The sequence below is a fragment of the Schistocerca serialis genome, chromosome 4 (assembly GCF_023864345.2).
Source record: "Schistocerca serialis cubense isolate TAMUIC-IGC-003099 chromosome 4, iqSchSeri2.2, whole genome shotgun sequence".
Lineage (NCBI taxonomy): Eukaryota > Metazoa > Arthropoda > Insecta > Orthoptera > Acrididae > Schistocerca > Schistocerca serialis.
In genome coordinates this window covers 412854255-412878896 of record NC_064641.1, presented here as the reverse complement: position 1 = coordinate 412878896, position 24642 = coordinate 412854255, and the positions used below count along the sequence as shown (strand labels likewise).

General features: G+C 42.4%; 1 protein-coding gene across 2 annotated transcripts in view; it reads left to right on the top strand.

Annotated features, from left to right (window-relative positions):
* The window catches only part of LOC126474963 (TATA box-binding protein-associated factor RNA polymerase I subunit B), a 337291-nt gene that overhangs the window by 26871 nt on the left and 285778 nt on the right, over positions 1–24642 (top strand). For both annotated transcript variants that reach the window (XM_050102488.1, XM_050102487.1), the window contains exon 2: positions 7166–7268. In XM_050102488.1, coding sequence (XP_049958445.1) covers positions 7166–7268 — 103 coding nt within the window. The remainder of the gene's footprint in view (positions 1–7165; positions 7269–24642) is intronic.

Below are 24642 nucleotides of genomic sequence, written 5' to 3'. Positions count from 1 at the left end.
TCATTTTCTAGTGTCCACAGGCCCACTCACTATCCCCAAATGACAAAATGATGATATATAAACTCAAAGATCAAAAGTAAACTACAAATAAAAAATGACAATCGATAAATAAACCCATAGCAACTGGAATATCAACACGCAAAACAAAAACTCTATGAACTTCTTTACCAACCTAATATTAATATTGTGTTGCAAGGTCATTAATATACAACATGAATAGCAAGGGAACCAACACACTTTCCTGGGGCACACCCAAAGTTACCTCTACATCTGTTGATGACTCTCCACCCAAGATAATTTGCTGCCTCCTCCTTACCAAGAAACCCTCACTCAGTCCAATCACAAATTTGTCAAGATATCCCATAAATCACTTTTGATAAAAGTGTAGATGTGGTCATGAGTAAAATGCTTTTCAGAAATCAAGAAGCACAGCACCTACCTACCTTGATCCATGGCTTTCAGTAAGTCATGTGAGGAAAGTACAAAGTTGGTTTCACGTGATCGATGTTTTCAAAACCCTTACTGGTTGACATGGAGGAGGTCATTCTGTTTGAGCTACCTCATTATGTTTGAGCTCAGAATATGTTCTAAGATGCTACAACAAATAGATGTTAAGATATTGGATGGTAGCTCTTTTGATCACTTCTGCTACCCTTCTTTTGGGTGGGTATACCCGTGCTTTCTTCCAACTACAAAACACAGTTGGTTTGATTGACAATCTTTACTACAGAATCAATATCGCATTTGCTTTATCTTTTGACATCCAAACTGCTTATCATGTAACTTGGACATGTAACATCCCGAGACAGCTTCAAAGACAGAATTTTTGTGGGTTGCCCAAAATGAATGGCTACCTCCTGCAGCCAGAGGGGGAAGTGGGGGGAGGAATAAAAAAATGTGTCGACATTGATTTTTTTCGCTCTCTGGTAGCCATCAGAGCTCCCAAAACTGTGTTTTTGAGGTACAAGCATCAAAACAGAAAAAAGTTTCCAGAATTAATTTGAACACATGCAAAATTGAATAAATTTTGAAGGCAAATAATTTGAGAATCAATAAAATGATGTATACTAAAAAAAAGGCTTTTCCTTAATTGTTTTTGTAAAATCTAAAAGTTGTATCTCATATACTGACAAAATAGGTTCCTTAGGGTTGACACAGGACTTACTCTCAGTATTATCTGATAATAGGCAAAGTATAGTAAGCATTTTATAAGTTTGTGGAACTTAAAGCCCCATCTGTAAAGTGAAATTTCAATGTATATCCAAAGTTGTAAAATAGTCTATCATTCAGATGTCTTGGTGAGGACTGCTCGTGGGGATATCATCAGAAAAAAAAAATGAAAACTGGCACTCTTGAGGGCGGAGGAAGAAGTGTTAGATCCCTTAATCTGGTAGTTCAGCTAGAGAATTTGAAAATCAAAATGGCTGTTGAAGTTAGATATAGTGGGAACTAGTGAAGTACAGTGATGGGAAGAACACGATTTATCATCAGGCAAATCCATGGTTATCTACAATAAATCAAATAGAGATAACACAGGATACCCAAGATGGATACAAAGTCAAGTTCCACCGTTGTAGTACATACCATGCTAAATCATCAGCTGATGAAGAGATTGAAGGAATGTACAGTGAGATGAAGGAAATTATTCAGTTCGTTGAGGGAAATAAAAATTTAATTGTAATGGAGGGCTGTAATTTGGCAGTAATAAAATGAAGGAAACAGAAGGAGAACATGGACTGGGTGAAAGGAGTAAAGTGGAAGCTACATGATAGAATTCCGCACAGAGCACAAGAATAGCATGGAAGGAACCCAAAGATATTGAAATGTTTCAGATAGATTACATACCAGTCAGACAAAGAGTTGAAAACTTGATTAAAACTGCACAATATTTCCAGGGGCAAATGTGGACTCTGACAAGGATGCCCAGATAGTCCTATTCCGTATTTAGCTTAAATGACCTGTTATCCTGACAAAATAAGTATTGGGCATGTATTGTCCTGTTGTTCACTAACCTTCCCATGATGATGAGTCCCATACTTTTTTACAGAGCGTAGGGGAGCGACGCGGGAGACCCACGCCACCTTATTAGGCAAGGTCCTAGTGGAGGTGGTTTGCCATTGCCTTCCTCCGATCGTAATGGGGATGAATGATGATGATGAAGACGACACAACAACACCCAGTCAGCTCGAGACAGGAAAAATCCCTGACCCCGCCGGGAATCGAACCCGGGACACCGTGCCCGGGAAGTGAGAACACTACTGCGAGACCACGAGCTGCGGACAACTGTCCCATATATTTTGAAAAAGCTTGCTTTCAAGTAGCATAACCAAATGAGGAGCACATCTGGTCATACCCTCATACCCGACGAATAAAGAAAATACACTCTTTGATTAAACCAAACTGAATGAGGGCTCTCATTTTCGACTTCTGTACATCTCAAGATAACTGCTGTAAGTATTTGCAGCTCATTACAGCATTTCGCTTAGCTCTACGTTGCACTGATGCTGCAGGAAGTGTCTCCTCGATCACAAATGATTTATGAATTATGTAAATTAAAGGGGGAGTGGGGAGAAAGGAAAGGAAAGAGAAGGAACAAATGATATCAGTTGTGTCAGGACTTTATGTGGGATCAGCGATGGTGAGCGAAAACATGTGCCGGACTACGACTCGGACCTGTGATCTCCTACCTACAAGACAGTTGCATTAACCACTACGCCACCCGGACACAGTTTTTGTTGCAAATGCGCAGACTATCTTGGCACTCTCCCTGGCTGACTCACATTTCCAGGTAGTGACACCTATTTTCATTCCCAGTCCTAGTCCTCCTTGCCTGCTAATTTTAGGTTCTCACTTGAGATCAAACATTTGTGCATGCGTACTGAAGGTTGGATTGCCACTCGAGGTGAATCAGTTATATGAATGCATGGTGTCTGTTCTTTTGGACACCAAATGTAATGCACAGCTGTGATACATATTATGTGGATTGAAAGTGGAAAGGGGGGGGGGGGGAGAAAAAATATAAGGGAAGGAACTACAGATATTAGCCGCATTGGGACTTTTTACAAAATCACTGGTGACAAGTGAAAATGTTTGCCAGACTGGAACTCAAACTCAGGATGTCTTGCTTACTAGGCAGTTGCATTAACCACTGTGCCACCTGGACACATTGTCAATTGCAAATGGGTGGACTATCTTGGCATGTTCCCCAGCTGACTCACATTCCCACCTACCTGCAGTTCTCGTCCATGTCCTCCATGCTCGCTAATTTTAGATTCCCGCTGGAAGTCAAATGTAATTGTGTATATGCACTGAAGGTTGTGGATTCATTGCCCATTGAGGTGAATCAGTTACGTGATACAAAGTCAGCTATTCTTTACATATGTACAAAGTGAACTGTGTGCCCACTTGTGTTACGAAATATGGTGCGCCCACTTGAGGGTTATAAAAGGCCTCAAAATACTGCTGTAGCTCCAACAAAATATTTCACCATGCAGGGCTCATCCAAGAACAAAAATTATTCACCAGCTAGCTTGCACCAATAAATTACTATCCTACAACTTTACACAACACACTAGTTTCATTTTACAAATGTAGGTATGATTTTTAAAGGTAGAAATATTATATTTATACTAATGTGGTTGCTATTATTATTATTATTATTATTATTATTATTATTGTTATTATTATTATTATTGACCTTTCAACATCCAGCACTAGATAAAGATTTAGTAAGCTTCGTTAGATTGTCATCTTGGTCATTTTGTATCTCTTGAAATCCAGCAACGAACTTCTTTGGTTCATCTACATCAATTACCTTGGATATATATTCTGCCCTACTTTATTGCATTTCTATTATGATATGACTTATACCTCTACTCCGGTTTGTTCAGTGTGCTGTACCTACTAATAATGCCAAACAAGTCACTCTCCAATGCTCACTAAGCAATCCTCAGTTTTTAGATTATTTTCACTTCTGGACCTTTCTGCTCTTCTTGTTGTTTCTTTCCTTGTCCATCTAATCATCATCTTCAACTATTATAAATATAAAAGCTCATCTACAACACACTTAATGTGCATAATTTACTTTCTGGTCTGTTGATTATATATTACTTCAATACTATTATTACAGATTTTGTGGCCTATTTTTTAACTTATTCTATTACATTCTTCCATCTTCATTCATTTAATTGATTCATCTCAATAGGCAACTTTCAGTGTGGATACACAATTAAATTCAACCTCAGACATTTCCAAAAAAAATAGACACTACGCATGATGGAAATTTAAGGATAGGAAGATGTATCAGGTTAAACAAGTTGACAATTTTGAAAATGAAGATTACACAGGTACAAACATAAGTGGGTGATCATTTGGAAAAGGTACTTGGGCAGATGCAAAAGATGTTGTTGATACGAAGAAGCCAAAATAAAGGATAGTTTCATCTGGAACAAGGCAGCTATTAAAGAGGACATGAGAGATTCAAAGAAACAATACTAGGTATAAGGTGGGATATACTGTGTGAAACAGAACTATTGAGATATGTGTTTCAGATTATACACGTGGTTAAATTAAAATTTAGTAACAGATGCATCTGGAAACAGTAATACTCTGAAAATGAAAATATCAAAACAGAACCTTATGCTAGGTAGACATCTGATTTAATTAAAGAGAATACATGCACAGTACTCAACAACAAAGCTGAATACATGAGGAAGTTTCAGGGTTGCTGCCCTCTTCAGATTGTGTGACAGGTGCCCAGGTGAAATGTGATGTGTGATAGTGGATGATGAACAGCTGCAGTCCCAGAATATTGAGTATTCAGTGCACCAGGAAAGCTTCAAGATTCTCAGCAAAGCTAAAGTTTAACAATTGACGGAAGAATGTAATAGAATAAGTTAGAAAATAGGCCAGAAAATCTGTAATAATAGTATTGAAGTAATATATAATCAACAGACCAAAAAGTAAATTATGCACATTAAGTGTGTTGTAGATGAGCTTTTATATTTATAATAGTTGAAGATAATGATTAGATGGACAAGGAAAGAAACAACAAGAAGAGCAGAAAGGTCCAGAAGTGAAAATAATCTAAAAACTGAGGATTGCTTAGTGAGCATTGGAGAGTGACTTGTTTGGCATTATTAGTAGGTACAGCACACTGAACAAACTGGAGTAGAGGTGTAAGTCATATCATAATAGAAATGCAATAAAGTAGGGCAGAATATATATCCAAGGTAATTGATGATAGATGAACCAAAGAAGTTCGTTGCTGGATTTCAAGAGATACAAAATGACCAAGATGACAATCTAACGAAGCTTGCTAAACCTTTATCCAGTGCTGGATGTTGAAAGGTCAATAATAATAATAATAACAATAATAATAATAATAATAATAATAATAATAGCAACCACATTAGTATAAATATAATATTTCTACCTTTAAAAATCATACCTACATTTGTAAAATGAAACGTGTGTTGTGTAAAGTTGTAGGATAGTAATTTATTGGTGCAAGCTAGCTGGTGAATAATTTTTGTTCTTGGATGAGCCCTGCATGGTGAAATATTTTGTTGGAGCTACAGCAGTATTTTGAGGCCTTTTATAACCCTCAAGTGGGCGCACCATATTTCGTAACACAAGTGGGCACACAGTTCACTTTGTACATATGTAAAGAATAGCTGACTTTGTATCACCAAGGTAACCATGTATGAGCAAAATCACAGTTTATCTTAGTGATAAAATAAACTTACATAATATGAGCTAAAACACTGTTTTATTAAACAATAATGAAATAAACTTTCATTACATCACTTTGTTGCAATGGATGGGTGTCACCGAGACAGTAATAACCCGCTTGAAGCATTAAAAAGTGCAGTTGTATCAGATCTCACCCACTTATTCGATTACTAATTATCTTGTAGACAACTGCCTCATTATGGGATTGTGCTGCAAGGGTCATTTTCTTGCACAAATTGTAAATTTTTTCTCTTCTAATTCACTTTGTATTTTATGAATATAATAGAGGGAAACATTCCAAGTGGGAAAAATATATCTAAAAATAAATGAAGATACTGTTACTTACCAAATGAAAGCATTGGCATGTTGATAGGAGACAATAAAAAACACACACACAAATTTCAAGCTTTCGCAACCCAAGTTTGCTTCGTCAGGAAAGAGGGAAGGAGAGGGAAAGACGAAAGAATGTGGGTTTTAAGGGAGAGGGTAAGGAGTCATTCCAATCCCGGGAGTGGGAAGACTTACCTTAGGGGGGAAAAGGGACAGGTATACACTCGCGCGCGCGCGCCCACACACACACACACACACACACACACACACACACACGCACGCACATATACAGACATTGTCTGCTTGTGTCTGTATATGTGCGGATGGATGTGTGTGTGTGTGTGTGTGTGTGTGTGTGTGTGTGTGTGTGTGTGTGTGTGTGTGAGAGTGAGTGTATACCTGTCCCTTTTTCCCCCTAAGGTAAGTCTTTCCGCTCCCAGGATTGGAATGACTCTTTACCCTCTCCCTTAAAACCCACATCCTTTCGTCTTTCCCTCTCCTTCCCTCTTTCCTGACGAAGCAACCTTGGTTTGCAAAAGCTTGAAATTTGTGTGTGTGTTTTTTATTGTCTCCTATCAACATGCCAACGCTTTCGTTTGGTAAGTAACAGCATCTTTATTTATTTTTAGATTCACTTTGTATTTTGTATTACTGCTGCTCACATGGACATGTGACAACAAAATTTATTACTGTGTGAGCTGGAGCAATAAATTAAGGAATGGGTATGGGCTTGCAGTTGTGAAACAACAATGGAGCTGTGCAAGACCATTTTATTTGTGGACGGAGCACTTTATACATAGGCGCACCACTCAGTAGTTAAGTATTGTCATCCAGATGTTAATCAGGATTTTGTGAGTTCACTTTGCAAAAATATTTAAAATAAGTTGTGTGATGATTTTTAACTGTTTAAGTCAATTTGGGAAAGAATAAACAATGTGTATATATCACAAAACTTGTTAATCAGAAAATAATGCAAGTACAAAATTTCTTATTTTGGTTTATAATAGGATGAAGTAGCACTTTTCTTCAGCCATTGATCTGGTCCATGTACATCACATAGTGTCTCTTGTTGGGATACTAACATTATATTTATTTTTTGTAGGATATAAGAGAGGAAGTATTTGAAACATGGAATGATGAAAATAACGAAATATCTCAGGACTCATCCAGTAAAAGAAAAAAACGCAAGCTAGAACCTGATCCAGGTAATACTAAGTGTATTATAAAATTTGATAGTGTCAAGTGTGAAGTAAATGTGTGCACACTGCTTACAACTTGTGACCTATTGTAAATAAGTTTTTCATGATATCAAAATGATTGTGTAGCAATTACAACTTGTACTCTCAATATTAATTTACAATCAAGATGAATAAAACTTGTATTTAATGCTGAGCATGTTGAACTGAAGTCATATACCATAAATTAATTTTCATAAGAAAACTTATAACCCTCTTCATCCCCCCCCCCCCCCACACACACACACCTCCCTCCACCCCAGCGCTCTGTCTCTCTCTCTCTCTCTCTCTCTCTCTCTCTCTCTCTCTCTCTCTCTCTCTGTCTCTCTTTATCCATCTATCTATCTCCATCTCTCTCTTGACCTGTTTTTTGTTGTAGACCCAGCTTGGCAATTACCTGCTCCAAGTTGCTCCAAAACTGAGCAAGGGGGTACAGTAGTTATGACATAGGGCTCACTTTCCGAGAAACTGGTCCAGAGCTCATTCCGCAGTCCAGATCTAAGTCTATTTGACAAAATGCACTGGAAGATAGTATACTAAGAAAGATTTGTTTGTTTTTGGAAATAGTTGTGAGGCCTGGCTTAACTTACTTTTTCCAATCGGTATTATGATTGTTTATTTTGTGTTTGTAACCATCAAGTACCATTTACCTTAAATTATAATCACACCAAACAATGCTGGCTTTTGCTGTGTTATGTGGTGTTCATAACTTGATGCAGTTCATTCTCAGAATGAAGATATTTACAGTTATGCTTAATAATGTAGAAACCTTCTGGTACATTGTAAATAATGTAGGAGTAAAGGTGAGAAAGAAAACTTGCTAGTTTTCGGAATAATAAATCTTTGTTGAGCTTGAGAACAAATACACACACACAATGTGTGTATGCCTATGTCCCCACCTCCACCAAAAAGGCTTCCTAACACTTAAATCTGTATTCAATGTTAACAAATTTCTCTTCTTCACAAATGCTTTTCTTGTCATTGCTAGTCTACATTTTATATCCTCTCTACTTCGACCGTCATCAGTTATATTGCTGCCCAAATAGCAAAACTCATCTACTACTTTAAGTGTCTCGTTTCCTAATCTAATTCCCTTAGCATCACCTGATTGATTTAATTTAACTGCATTCCATCATCCTCCTTTTGTTTTTATTGATGTTCATCTTGCAACCCCCTTTCAAGACATTGTCCATTTGTTCAACTGCTCTTCCAGGTCCTTTGTTATCTCTTACAGAATTACAATATAATTGGCAAACCTCAAAGTTTTTATTTCTTCTCTCTGAACTTCAGTGTCTATTCCAAACTTTACTTTGGTTTCTTTTACTGCTTGCTCGATGTACAGATTGAATAACATCAGATATAGGCTACTACCCTGTCTCACTCCCTTCTCAATCACTGCTTCCCTCCCTTTCATGCCCCTCAACTCTCATAAGTGCCATCTTGTTTCTGTACAAGTTGTAAGTAGCCTTTTATTCATTATATTTTATCCCTACTACATTTGGAATTTCAAAGACAGTATTCCAATCAGCACCATCAAAACCTTTCTCTAAGTCTACAAATGTTAAAGTATGTTTGCCTTTCCTTAACTTATCTTCTTAGATCTGTCATAGGGTCAGTATTGCCTCGCTTGATCCTACATTTCTATGGAATCCGAGCTGGTCTTCCCCAGGCTCGGCTTCTACCATTTTTCCCATTCTTCTACAAAGAATTCATGTTAGTATTTTGCAACCATGACTTATTAAACTAATAGTTCAGTAGTTATCACATGTGTGAGCACCTGCTTTCTTTGGAATTGGAATTACTACATAGTTACTTAAGTATGAGAGTGTGTCGCCTGTTTCATACATCTTGCAAACCAGATGAAATAATTTTATCGGGGCTCTCCTAAGGCTGTCCATCTGAGCTCTAGATATTCATACAGCTGCTTCTTTTTCCTCCTAAGGCCTCTCTAATTTTCCTGTAGGCAGTATCTATCTTTCTGCTAGTGAAATATGTTTCTAAAGCCTTACATTTGTCCTCTAGCCATTCCTGCTTAGCCATTTTGCACTTCCTATCAGTCTCATGTTTTAGATGTTTAAATACCCTTTAACCTGCTGTATTTTCTGTGTTTTTAAATTTTCTCCTTTCTTCAGTTAAATTCAGTATCTTCTGTGTTATCCAAGGACTTCTACTAGGCCTGGTCTTTCTACCTATTTGATCCTCTGCTGCCTTCACTATTTCATCTCTTAAAGTTAACCATTCATCTTCTACTGCATTCCTTTCCCCTGTTCTAGTCATCTGTTGCCTAATGCTCCCTTTGAAACTTTCAACAACCTCTGGTTCTTTCAAATCACCAATGTCCCATCTCCTTAATTTCCTATCTTTTTGCAATTTCTTCAGCTTCAATCTACACTTCATAAACAACATGTTGTGGCCAGAGCCCACATCTGGCCCTGGAAACATTTTACAATTTAAAATCTGGTTCCAAAATCTCTGTTGTATCATCATACAATCAATCTGAAACCTTCCAGTGTCCCCAGGCCCCTTCCACATGCACAACCTTATTTCATGATTCTTAAACCAAGTGTTTGCGATGATTAAATTGTGCTCTGCTCCCTCTTTCATTTGTTTCATCCAGCTCATATTCACATACTACTTTTCCTTCTCTTCTTTTCCTGCTATAGAATTCTAGTCCCCCATCACAATTAAATTTTCATCTCCCTTAACCACCTGAATAATTTCTTTTATCTCCTCATACATTTCTTCAATCTCTGCATCGTGTGCTGAGCTAGTTTGCATAGTAACTTGTACTACTGTTGTGGACACTGTCTACCTTGGCTACAATTATGCTCACTATGCTGTTCATAGTAGCTTGTCTGCATTCCTATTTTCGAATTATTATTAAATGTACTGCTGCATTACCGCTATTTGATTTTGTATTTATAACCCTGTATTCACTTGACCGGAACTCCTGTTCCTCCTGGCACCGAACTTCACTGATTCCCACTATATCAACTTCAATCTATCCATTTCCCTTTTTCAGATTTTCTAACCTACCTGCTCGATTAAAGGATCTAGCATTCCAAATTCCGATCCACAGAGCACTACTTGTTTTCTTCTGATGACATCCTTCTGGATAGTCCCTGCCCAGAAATCCAAATGGGGAACTATTTTACCTCCAGAATATTTCACTCAAGAGGATGCCATCATCATTTACTCATACAGTAGAGTTGCATGCCCTCGGGAAAAATTATGGCTCTAATTTCCCCTAGCTTTCAGCCATTCACAGTACCAGCAGAGCTAGGCCGTTTTGGTTAATGTTACGAGGCCAGATCAGTCAGTCATCCAGACTTTAGCCCCTGCAGATACTGAAAAGGCTCCTGCCCCTCTTCAGAAAACACACATTTGTCTGGCCTATCAACAGATATCCTCCCTCTCTATCACAGTTGACCCTATGGTATGCCATCTGTATCACTGAGGCATGCAAGTCATCCTGCCAGTGGCAAGGTCCATTCCATAGTTTATGGGGGGGGGGGGGGGGGGGGGAGCTGTCAGTGCGCAAACTGTTGTGACGGCTTTGCTGAACAAATGAGCCAATGACTTGTTATTGGAATGTGCTGACATCTGCTGCTATACCAATCCTCTTGCAAAATGTGGAACATGCTCCATGAAAAGCACTGAGAAGTGTGCGCATTGTCCAGAATATGTGTAGCACTCTGGTTGAGCTTTTGCTCCTAGTGGAGGGTGTTTTACTTGAGGCACAGGCTGTAGCTGGTTAGGTTTTGATTGTGTTTGTGGCAATTCTGACAATACGAAGACTGGCAGTACTAGGTTTGCTGTTCATTGAGATGTCTATTGTTTTTTCGTTTCTGTCAATGACACATTGAGGGCCCACGTGTGGATGTATCAGTGCCAATTTCACTCCATCCCTGCACAACATCACGTGTGTGTGTGTGAGTGCATGAAGGTTTGTAATGTTCCATGCCTCGATGCTGGATGTGGTCAGTTTTGTGTCATCCATTCTCTCAATTGGGGAATTAAGGCTGTTTGATTTATGTCCTTCATCGAGACTGTGCATGGATTAATGAACTCACCAGGATGTCGTCATTCTTCCCCTTAAGCTAGCCAGACCAGTGAAGAGTCCAGATCAGCTTTGTTGGTGTTTCGCAGACCAAGCAAGACCATCGGTATAGCTGTTGTCCAGTTTGACTTGTGACACATTGATGTGGCTTTTAATGACCGTTGCCAGTGTTCAATCATTTCATTAACTGGTGGCTAATAGCTTGTCGTCTTGTGATGTACGGAACTGCAGGATTTGCTCAGCTGGCCAAATAGCTTGTATTCGAATTGTCAGCCATGGTGTATTGTGATGTGTAATAGACAACCGAACTCGGATATCCAGCATGAAACTAAGGTGTTGGCTAGTGTTTCTGCTGAAATGTTGTCTACTGGTATGGCTTCTGGCCAGCAAGTGAAGCACTCGATTGTTGTTAGTTGATTCATTGATCATTTGTGGGTGGTAATGGTCCTACTACATGCTCGCTTTGTGTCACCTCGAAGCTGCAGGTTTGTTGGATTGAAGGGTTAGCAGGTCTAGCTGCTTTTCCTTTGATTTGTGGTTCATTGTGTCTTGGTTTGTTTCTTCTGGTTTGACACTCTTCTTTTTCCTCCCTCTTGCTGCCTGAGCAGCGTTGTTACTCACGTAGCAAGTCCGGCCATCTTGTTGTCTCTTGCCAGTGAATCTGTATTCCCAGATTCCTTATGAGAGGATTAGTGGATCTTCTCGTGTTGGCATAGAAATGTCTTACTGACTGCTTGAAGCGGTCCTTCAGCGTTGGCACTCCCATTAGCTGATGCAGTTCGGCCGTGCTGAAGTCATGCAGAAGATGTAGTGCCAGTCTCAGGCACCTGTTCTGGATCTTCTGGAGACTGCTGATGTGAGTCTCAGCGACATTCTCCCACACCACGGCGACGTATTCGAGCACAGGCCTGATAAGTGCCAGATACAGTGTCTTTCCGCAGTGTGGAGACAGTGTGGTCGTGGGATTGAGGAAGGGGTATAGGAGGCCCATTCTGCCATGCACCTTACCCCGTATTTTGGCGCTGATCCAATGTAACGCCCAGGTAGACGCCGGTGTTCAACCATGGGATGGGGCCTTCCATGATGTGGATTGGTGACAGGGCTTCAGGCATACATTTCTCCATGTAGATCACAGCCTGGCTTGTCACCACATTGAACTTGTGCCGCCATTTGGTGGCCCAACCTCCCAGCTTGTTGCAGGCTATTTGTAATCTTCCTTGCATCAGATGTGGGTTGGTGCTCTTGGTGTACAGGGCTGTATCATCGGGAAACAGCCCCGTCTGCACCCGTTGTGTCCGCGGCTTGTCTGCCTTGAAAAGGGTATATAAGAGGGGCCCCAATACTGAGTGCTGTGGGACTCGGGTGGCTATTTCCCATGCTGTTGAGGCCCCATCTTCGATCTTCATGTGGAAGGTACGTCCCGCCGCACAGTGGGCCAGAATCTTGAAAACGTGGCCAAAAAGGGAAAAAAAAAAGTTTAAAGATGGGGATTTTGGACTATCAGGTTGGCAGCAACAATGCTGGGACAACTGAATGCCGGCTGTGCGGACGACCAGATGTTCATTTGTTCGGTAATATCTCAGGCCAAATGTGGCAGTTCATTGTTAGCGTTTGCACAGTTGGCCAGGCTACAAAAACAGTCATTTTGTTGAAGGAAGTTATTTATGTTTTGTGCAAGTGAAACCAATACTTTCAATATGGAATGTATTCCAGGAGGTATGTACTAGTGAAAAAACACTTATATCAGTATTAAATCATCAATTATGCACGTTTACATATCAGTTAACGTACTACAGGGAAATGAATGACAAAATCGTAAAATGCGCTTAAAAAATAGAGATAAGTTATGAATTCCACGACATACCGCTTTCTTTTGTGCTGTGTACGCAAGTGTATATTATTACCTTTGTCAATGAAGCTTCAAATCCTGCGACTAGTTGCGACTTTGGCTTTGAGCCACATTTTAAGCGACACTTGCAAAATGTCATTTTTCAGACATCTTCAAAAATGACAGTAGAATCAATTAATTATGAGTTTTATTTGTACAATTTAAATTACAATCGACACGTAGAAGCATTGTAAAGAATAAAATAATTAGAAAAATGACGAAAAGTGTAACACAGATTTTTTTTTTAATTTCAGTTTCATCTGATCCAGCGTATTCCAGAATTGGATTTTTGAGGAAAGATATTTTCCTCATAACAAAAGAGTATTTGTCAAATGATTTGGAAGGGGTCATTGAACATTTGGAAAGGTCGTTGACAGAAAAAAGTGGACATACAATTAAAATTCCCTATGATATGAGGCCTACCGTTTCGATTTTGTTAACAAAGTTAAAAAAGAAGCAAGTATAAGGAAGCAACTCGGCGACAAGGATATTTTTTCAAGAAGAACTAAACCTGGTTAAATACAATAGTATATATTCCGATTGATTCGAAACCTGCAAGTGTGACTAAATCAACAGGCCGACCTGCCACAAAATTTGAAACATTATCTGATAGGTCTAAAAGAAGGAGAACTGAGGAGATTCGTACGAAGTTCAGTCCTGTCGAATTATTGTTCGCCGCGCAAATGAGTCTTCGATCTTCGGGGCACCCAGATGCTGCGAAGATTGTGAAAGACGTCACACTCTCAAGTCCATCCAAGGTGAAAAAATACAAGGCAGGCTTGCAATTTTCAACATCATCGCCATCCTCATATGATGCAAATGAAGGTCTAGCACTCCTTTTCGACTTGAAATTGTCAAAAGAATCTTACCAGCATTTGAGAAATGGGGCTAAAGGAAAAGTCTTAAACACACTACATCCACCGTATTCAGCTGTTTTGGTAGCAAGAAAAGCTTGCTGCTCTCCAGACGTAACCATCACTTTTGCCGAATCAAAAGCTGAGGTACGGTTGCAAGCTTTGTTAGGCCACACCGTTCAACGTGTTCTACTGCTGAAACAAGACGATATTTTACATATGAGTGATTCAGAAATGTCTAATATGGCCCTTATTTGTAAGTGGGGCTTTGACGGAACCTCCGGGCAAAGCATGTATAAAATGAAGTTTTCAGATTCGAGTATTTCAGATGCAACTTTATTTTTCACTTCGCTTGTTCCACTGAAACTTGCAGGTGTAAATGAAGAAACTAAAGAAGAAAAGATCTTATAGATTAATCCGAAGCCGTCTTCAACCCTCTTTTGCAGACCACTGAAGTTAGAATTTACAAAGGAAACAGAGCAAACGTCTTTAAATGAGAAAGCGTATTACGACAAACAGATCGAACAACTCCAGTCATTCGAAACAGTTATTCATGGGAAAGACATTTCCATTAAATACAATTTAAGCATGACCATGGTAGATGGTAAAGTGTGCAGTGCTATCACCAACACGAAATCTGCGCAACGGTGCTATCTCTGCAGGGCTACGTCTGCCCAATTTAATAACATTGACGATGTTTTGTTTACCGCCGATTATCTGCAGTACGGACTATCGACTCTTCACGCCTGGATTCGATGTTTTGAATGTTGTATTCATTTGGCATACCAAATGAAAACAAAAAAGTGGCAGGCACATAAAGCAGAAGATAAAGAGGAAAAAGCAATACTGAAAGCCAACATTCAAAAAGATTTCAAAGAGCAGCTTGGAATTGTAATTGACATGCCGAAACAAGGGTTTGGCAGTACGAATGACGGAAACACCGCTCGACGTTTTTTGAAAACACTCCAACATCAGCGCTGATAACTGGAGTTTCCGAAGAACTAATCCACCGTTTTCATATAATTTTGCAGACGATTTCGAGTGGACGTCAGATCGACATTGAGAAGTTTCGAGCATACGCCTTAGCAACTGCCAGGCACTACGTGAAAGAATACCCCTGGTACAACATGCCAACAGCAGTCCATAGATTGTTGATTCACGGTCCAGACATTATTTCTTCGGTCATTTTACCCATCAGTCAACTATCGGAGGATGCTCAGGAATCAACCAATAAGTTGATAAAGCAATATCGCCTGAGTTTTTCTCGAAAGTTTTCAATAGTTAAGACTATGGAAGATGTGTTCAGTAGATTGTTGGCAACGACAGACCCCTAAGTTTCTTCCTTACGCACATCTTTGCCGAAGAAACTGATGAGTTTGTCGCCAGAAGCCGTTGCCCTCTTAGTTCCTGTTGCGGAAGACTATGAAGATTCAGATGCAGAAGCAGATAATGAGGAAACAGTGTTTGAGGATGATGACGATTCAGTTGAAGCAGAAGATGAAAAAGAATAAGAAAATGAAAACTTGTAAATTAAGTTATAAAAAATTTACAAAATAAATAATTATAATTAAAATGAAATAATTTTTTGTAATATTTTACACCCTCTTGTAACCTATATTTGGTCCTTTCTTCGAGTTTTCCACTTTTTTGGTTTATTTTTTAAGCATTAACTACAATAACCCCTAAATACTGACTTTTATGTGAATAAAAATATATAAATATAAATAAATAAAAAGACATAGATTTTGACCGCCATCTTGGATCCACCGTTTTTAAATTTTTTGAACTCTGTCATCATGAGTAACCTCAATAATTCCCTAAAAATTACTTTTATACGTAAAAAATGATAGTAGTGTACATAGAGCCTGCCATCTTGGGTCCGCCATTTTGTTTTTTTCACTTTTTGATATCATATTTTTAATCAGAAACTCCGTAAACCCTTACATAATGAGTTTGGTACAAATTGAACAACTACTTATATTTTGACCAGCTTTTTGGGATTCTGACCCACTATGCGCCGGGTAGGATTTGATCAGGCAGGTGTGTGACACAGGAACTCCCTGTACTAGTAACTTGTAGACCAGTCTGTCATGTCGCATTCTGTCGAAGGCATGGGAGACGTCTAAGAGTACCGTACCAAAGTACTACCTCCTCTCAATCGCCCCCATCGCCTTCACCACTAGTCGCAGCAGTTCGTGTGTTGTCCTGTGCCCCCTCCTGAAACAGAACTGCTCGTTGGGAAGCAGGCCTTCCTCTCTGACATGACGGTGCAGTCTCCTGACTATATTCGCTCAAATACCTTTGAGACTGTAGGTAGCAGGCTGATAAGCCAGTAATTTTGCACCAGCCTGTTGTCTTTGCCAGCCTTACGGATCACCACCACCTCCGCATGTTTCCAGGCGGGTTGGGGTGGGGAGGTGGTGGGGGGGTCCTAAGGATGGCGCTGAATATCTTCGTGAACAGTTTCACAGCCTCTGGGGGGGACCTCCTTCAGGATTGTGACACCGACATTATTGCACACACCTGCTTTGTGCGAGTCGAGGTGCCGTAGCTGCTGTTGAACCTCATCTTGCATTGTGGTTTCAATGGAGTCCTCAGGGTCTTCTGCCGCGAGGTATACACATAGCCTATCTTCCACCATTCGGATATAGTCGTTATCTACATTTTCTTCAACTAACGTGAAGTTGGCCACGAAGGTATTGGCCAGTACCCCAGCTTTGGCATCAGGCTCGGCTACTGCATGCTGTCCGACGTGTAGCAGCAGGACTCGTTGCCTCCTGCAAAGGAACTGTTTGGTTGCTTTCCAAGCAGTGCCGTCTGCGATGAATCTTGCAGTTGTATCTCGGAGATCTCCCACATGCACATGTACATGACAAGATACTTTGCTATGCTTGCACTGAACATATGTGTGAGTCCACGTTTTATGATCTTTGTGCATACTGGGCCATGCAAAACTGCTAGCAATCAGTTTCACTGTTGAGCTGATGCCAGTGTGACAAAAATTGTGCAGGCTCTTAAAAGCATGTTTACAGAATGACAAATGTAGAAATGGACAAGATCTCCCATTCAAAACTTCACAATATAGTTTAATGTTTGTGGCATGAACGTTGATCAGTTTCAGGCGAAGGTTGCATGAAGTGTCTTTCAGAGATCCAGAAGCTCCTGGTCTGAATCTTGTACTTTGGCCAGCTGAGAAAAACCCATGTTGTCCATTATACTGTTCACATGGGATAGGCAGTCAGCTACTATGTTGTCAATTCCTGATGTGTAGTGTATGCTAAATTGAGCAATAAATTCCAGCTGAATGTGTTCTTGTGGTGAGCATTGATCATAGTCTTTCCTGAAGGCATAGGTGAGTGGCTTGTGGTCTTCGTAAATTTGCAAACTCTTGTCCCCAACTGTGTGTGATAGTATTTAATAGATTCGTAAACTGCAAGTAGTTTGCAGTCATATGCACTCCATTTTTGTTGTGCCAGAGAGAGCTTGTGTGAGTAAAATGTGAGTGGCTGCCAGGCATTGTCCATGAATTATTGTAATGCTGTGCCAGTTGCAGTTTGGCTTGCATCCGCAACCAGTGCAAAAGGCGCGTCTAATGCAGGGTGTGCGAGGAGTGCAGCATTCGTTATACTTTGTTGCAGTGTTCATAGTGTCAATCCACAGGACTTGCAGTTTCCCCATAACTTTGGGGCCAGATAGTGCTGTGGTTACAAAATGTAGAGTGTAGAAGAGAGTCTTGAATCTCTGCTGAATGGGGTAAAAACTTATAATTCCCAGTAAATTTTCGTGAAGAGTGAGCCAATTGGGGAAGGGCATCTTAAGTGGTGCATCGTGTCCATCGTGCATTGAGAGCTTTAGCCCACTTGTCGTCGCATTTCAGTCCCACTCATTCTCCATCTCTTCGGCGAGGACACCTTCCTGGGTGCGTTTTCCACCTTGCACTACGCAATGTCGCTTTCTGCGCTGACAATGACCATGGACTTCTTAGCAACTCATATCCAGCATGGTAGAAAGTCCATTGTGGAAGGCCGCCATGTACCCTGTTGGTTGTAGGCCCCTGACAACATAGGGATCACTCTGCTGATGTCTGTGCTATTAACTCCCATGTAAGCCACGGAGTAGATGCTCATCTCCCTGGGACATCGGGACTCCCGGCTATGGCCATCCCTCCAGGTGGCCCTTGCTGAGGCTGGGTGGCGCCCGTGGGGAGGGCCCCTGGTCGGAGTGGATGGCATCAGGGCGGATGACATGCCAAGAAGCATAGTACATCAACTCTTGCTGGTGGTCCGCCGCCAGCAGTCTCGTAAGTGGGCAAAGTCTAACTTCAGTGCTAACAAGGGAACCTCCCCATCGCACCCCCCTCAGATTTAGTTATAAGTTGGCACAGTGGATATACAAACTGAGTAGCCCATGCGCAAGATAGGCAACATTAAGGAGTGTCTGAGCCCACGAACGCCGTGGTCCCGTGGTTAGCGTGAGCAGCTGCGGAACACGAGATCCGTGGTTCAAGTTTTCCCTCGAGTGACTACTTTATTTATTTTCGCAAAGTTATGATCTGTCCGTTAGTTCACTGATGTCTCTTCACTGTAATAAGTTTAGTGTCTGTGTTTTGCGACCGCACCGCAAAACCGTGTGATTAGTAGACGAAAGGACAAGCAAGGTCATAGGTCAACCGATTCCTCCACAGGAAAACACGTCTGATATATTCTATACGACACTGGTGACGGCATGTGCGTCACATGACAGGAATATGTTGTCGAATGGCGAATGGGTAAAAAGATTCTTCTACCTTGCCCGATATAGGATTTCTTGTGGATGTGATAATCACTCCCAAAAAAGTGATGAAAACATAGCAGACAGACAGATAATAATTGTCTGAAAATAAAAAATTAAAATTTTTCACTCGAGGGCAGACTTGAACCAAGGACCTCTGGTCCCTCAACTGCTCACGCTAACCACGGGGCCACGGTTCTCCTGCGCTCAGACACTCCTTGATGTTGTCTATCTTGCCCATGGACTACTCAGTTTGTATATTTTGCTTATTTTTTCATAGTTCCACACAACTTCTTCCTGTTTTCTTGATTGATCTGTGTTCAGTTTTTCAAGGCCTATCCACTGTGCAACTTATAAATAAATCTGAGGGGGGTGCGATGGGGAGGTTCCCTTGTAAGAAATATGACCCCAAATTGTTCCCCTCCCTGGCCACACCATGGGAGTAACACCAGGCTAAGGATGGCAGTGAAGCTTATTTGCCCAGGTACCTGGTATGTATGAGAGTTGATCTGGAATCTTCCATGTCCATGGAGCCTCAGTTTTTTGTGGAGCATTTGGAGGACAAGTTTATGGAGGTGGAGGGCTTGTCCAAAATGTGCTCTGGGTTGGCCTTGATAAAAACAACATCCTCTGCCCAGTCACAGGCATCACCCGCTTGTGACAAGTTAGGCGATGTTTCTGTTACCATCACGCCCCATAAGAGCTTAAATATGGGCCAGGGTATTATATTTCACAGGGATCTTCTTTTGCAGTTTGACAATGAGCTGCATGCCAGTTTAGAGTGGCAAGGTGTTCATTTTATCCGGTGCATCCATCGGGGTATGAAGGATAATCAGTTTGCCACTGGTGCCTTCATCTTGGCCTTCGAGGGTCTACCGCTGTGACGTCAAGCCGTATATCCCTCCCCCAATGCAGTGCTTTAAGTGCTGGAAGTTCGGCCATATGTCTTCCCGCTGTACTTCCAGAGTCACATTTCGAGATTGTGGATGTCCATCACATCCCAATACTCCACGTGCCCTGCCTCCCATCTGCGTCAGCTGCAGTGAGCATCATTTACCTTGCTCGCCAGACTGCAGGATTTTACAGAAAGAGAGGAAAATCGTGGAATATAAGACCCTGGACTGACTGACCTACACTGAGGCTAAGAGGAAATTTGAGCGCCTACATCTTGTGGCTGTGATCTCCTCTTATGCCGCCACTATGAGAACAGTTTTCACCTCATCAGTTCTTCGCATTTCTGTTGCCTCTCAGAACCAGAAGACTACACCTGCCCCCTTGATGCTGGGGGGCACTTCCCTCCCTGTTGCTCCTGCACCATCTACTTCGGGAGCAACACCCCCCAACCATTGGGGATATCAGTCTCCACTTATGAGCCGGGGGAGCGTAAGTCTTCTTTGGCACCTCTCGCTAGGAAGGGGTCCCTTGGGTCACTCCCTTCCCAGGTTTCTGCTAGTGGGAAAGATTACACACGCCAGTGGCTGAAGAGCCCAAAAGCAGCTTCACGCTCATCCTCAGTCCCAGAGACTGAATCAGTGAAGCTCTCCCAGCCAGGGGAACCCAAGGAACCACGAGAGAAATTCAAAATGAAGGTCCCCAAGACCAAGGGAATTGCAGTGGCACCCACACCACTGCTACCTACAAGCTCCACATCTGTGTGGGATGGAGATTCTGGCGTCCGCAAAGGACCTAGATCTTGCCGAATCCTCAGACGCAATGGATATAGACTGCTCAGGCAAAAAGTTGGTGGCGACAGGTGACCCTGAGACATAAACTACCTCATTGAATGTTCCGTATCTTCCCAGTCTCACGAAGATGTCATCCTCAAGTGTAATTGCGGCAGTTTTTTCCACCGCCTGGCTGAGCTATGGCAACTGTTAAACTGCTTTCTGCATTGCCCTCCAGGAAACCTGGTTCCCGGCAATGCGGACCCCTGCCATCCGTGACTATGAGGGATACTACTGGAACCATAGTGACTATAATCAAGTGTCAGGTGGAGTTTGCATTTATGTCCTAAAATCAGTCTGTTGTGAAACTGTGCCCCCTTCAAACCCCTCTTGAAGCTGTGGCTCTCAGAATAAGGATGACGCAGGAAATAACTGTCTGTAACATATATCTTCCTCCAGATGGTGCAGTATCCCTGAATGTATTAATTGCACTGACTGATCAACTCCCTAAACCTTTCCTACTTTTGGTAGATTTTAACATCCATAACCCCTTGTGGGGTGGCACCGTGATTACTGGCCGAGGCAGAGATGTTGAATCTCTACTGTCTCAGTTCGACCTCTGCCTCTTAAATACTGGGACTGCCATACATTTCATAGTAGTTACTCAGCCATTGATTTATCAATTTGCTGTCCAGGACTTCTCCCGTCTATCCACTGGAGAGCACATGACGACCTATGTGCTAGTAGCCAGTTCCCCATCTTCCTGTCATTGCCCTGGCGTCAGGCCCAGGGATGCCTGCCCAGATGGACTTTAAACAAGGCAGACTGGGAAACTTTTACCTCTGCTGTCACCATCGAATCTCCCCCACATGGTAACTTCAATGTGATTGTTGAGAAGGTAACTGCAACAACCATTTCTGTGTCAGAAAAGACGATCCCTTGCTCTTTAGTGTGCCCGCGGTGTAAGACAATCCCTTGGTGGTCGCTGGGAGTTGCTGAAGCAATTAAGAAGCTTCAGCGAGCTCTACAGTGGCATAAGCGGCACCTTTCCTTGGAGCATGTCATAGGCTTTAAACGACTCCGTGCCCATGTTCGCCATCTTATCAGAGGACGGAAGCAGGAGTGTTGGGAGAGATATGTCTCGACCATCGAGTGCCATACGTCACCTCCCCAAATTTGGGCAAAGATAAAACATTTTTTCGGGTACCAGACTCCATCAGGTGTTCCCGGTGTTAACATAAATGGCGTGTTATCTGCCGATGCAAACGTGATTTCTGAGCACTTTGCTGAACACTACGCTCAAGCCTCTGCATCTGAGAATTACCCCCCAGCCTTTCGCACCCTCAAACGGTAGCTGGAAGACACAGTCCTCTCATTCACTACACACCACAGTGAATCCTATAACGCCCCATTTACAGAGTGGGAGCTCCTCAGTCCCATCGCACATTCCCCCGACACAGCTCCTGGGCCAGATCAGATCCACAGTCAGATGATCAAACATTTCTTATGTGACTACAAGCGACATCTCCCCATCATCTTCAACCGGATCTGGTGAGATTGTGTCTTTCCATCGCAATGGCGGGAGAGCTCCATTATTCTGGTGCTCAAACCTGGTAAAAACCCGTTTGATATGAATAGCTATCAGCCCATTAGCCTCACCAGCATTCTCTGTAAGCTGCTGGAACATATTTGTGTGTCAGCAGTTGGGTTGGTTCGGGTCCTGGAGCCACGTGGCCTACTGGCTCCATGTCAGGGTGGCTTCCGCCAGGGTTCCTCTACCACTGATAATCTTGTGTCCCTCGAGTCTGTCATCCAGACATTTTAATTTACGAAAAGCGTATGACACCACCTGGCGACATCATATCCTTGCCACATTATACGAGTGGGGTCTCCGAGGCTCGCTCCCGATTTTTAACCAAAACTTCCTGTCACTTCTTACTTTCCCTGTCCAAGTTGGTGCCTCCAATAGTTTCACCCATATCCAGGATTATGGGGTCCTGCAGGGCTCTGTATTGAGTGTCTATTTTTAGTAGCCATTAATGGTCTAGCTGCAGCTGTAGGGCCATCCATCTCACCTTCTCTGTATGCAGACGACTTCTGCATTATGTACTGCTCCACTAGTACTGGTGTTGCTGAGTGGTGCCTACAGGGAGCCATCAACAATGTTCATTCATGGACTGTAGGCCACGGTTTCCAGTTTTTGCCTGCAAAGTCGTGTGTTATGGACTTCTGTCGGTGTCGTACCGTTCATCCACAATCAGAACTTTACCTTAATGATGATCCATATCCATTCTTAGGACTGGTTTTCAACACCCAATTGACTTGGCTTCCTTACCTTCGTCAGCTTAAGCGGAAGTGCTAGCAGCACCTGAATGCCCTCTGCTGCCTGAGCAACACCAACTGGGGTGCAGATCGCTCTACACTGCTGCAGCTCTACAGACCCCTTCTTCAGTCCCGCCTTGACTGTGGGAATATAGTTTATGGTTCGGCGGCACCATCAGCATTGTGTATACTCAACCCAGTGCACCACTGTGGCATTCGCCTATCAACAGGAGGTTTTAGGACGAATCTGGTGACCAGCATCCATGGTGGTTCATCTCCTGCATCGGCGGCCCAGGTCAAGGCTTCCAATTGCAGTTCTTATCCGATCCCTTCTTTCCGAACTGGAGTCCTTGCCTTTACCACATATACTTGAGGACCATTCACGTACACCTCCATGGTGTACACCTAGGCCGAAGCTTCGCCTGGACCTTTCACATGGCCCTAAGGACTCACTTAACCCCATGGCTCTGCCCTGTCTCTTCCTCTCGATTCTTGACATGTACTGAGTCAACGAAGTGGTTTACACTGATGGCTCAATGGCTGATGCTCACGTCGACTTCGAGTATCTCCAAGGAGGACATATTGAACAGCATTCCTTCCCCGATGGCTATGCTGTTTTCACTGCCAAGTTCTGTTCATGCTCGGGGGAAATGTTTCTTCTGTGTACTGACTCCTTGAGCAGCCTACAAGGTATCGACCACTGCTACCCTTGTCATCCTTTGGTAGTGACCATCCAGTAGTCCACCTGCGCCCTGGAACAGTCTAGTCATTCAGTGGTGTTTGTCTGGACCCCAGGTCTTGTTGGAAACCCAGGTAACGAAATTGCCGACAGGCTGGCCAAACAAGCTACGTGGAAACCGCTTATGGAGATCGGCTTCTCTGCAACTGACCTGCATTCAGTACTAGGCCACGAGGTTTTGCGGCATTGGCAGGCGAAATGGCATAACCTCGGCACACACAAAATACTGGGTGCCGTTAAGGAGGCTATGAATGTGTGGCAGGCCTCCATGTGGGCCTCTCGCAGGGACTCTGTGGTTCTCTGCTGGCTCTGTGTTGGCCTTGTGTGGGTCACACATGGCTACCTCCTGCGCTGTGATGACCCACCACAGTGCCGGTGCGGTGCATGGCTGACAGTGGCCCATATCTTGGTGAGCTGTCCTTTGGCTGCACTGCGACGGACTCTTCAGTCCCCGGACTTGTTCGATTAATTTTAGCTGACTATGTCTCATTGGCTAATTTAGTATTACGTTTGTACATGTCAGTAGGTTTTATCATTCTATATAAGTTTTAGCGCATGTCCTTTGTCCCTTTGTGTTCTCCACTCTAATCCTTTTAGGGTGGATGCTTGATTGTGTCACAGAGTGGCTTGCTTTCCCTTTTTATTCACGTGGTCGGCCAGTCACGGTCATCTGCTCTCTTGTGTTTACCCCTTCTACCTGTTTCTTGCTTCTCTCTGTGGTTTTCTTTTCCTGTTTTGTCCATAGTAGTATCGGTTGCCCTTCTGTCATTCTTCTGGTTCTTCCTTTCTCCAGTTATTGTGCTGTACATCTCCTTTCTTTTCTTCTTTCCCTTGTGTAATTATTTTACCGGGAACAAGGGACCAATGACCTCGCAATTTGGTCCCCCCCCCCCCCCCCCTTTTAAACCAACCGACAATTCCCAAAAATCAGCGCAGTCCATCTGGGGTTTCCTGCAGTGGAATCTTCAGTATTGCTTCTACTTTTTCCAGAAGCAGTAATGATCCTGCTGGTGAGATCAGGTGGCCTAGAAAGGCGATCTCAGCTTG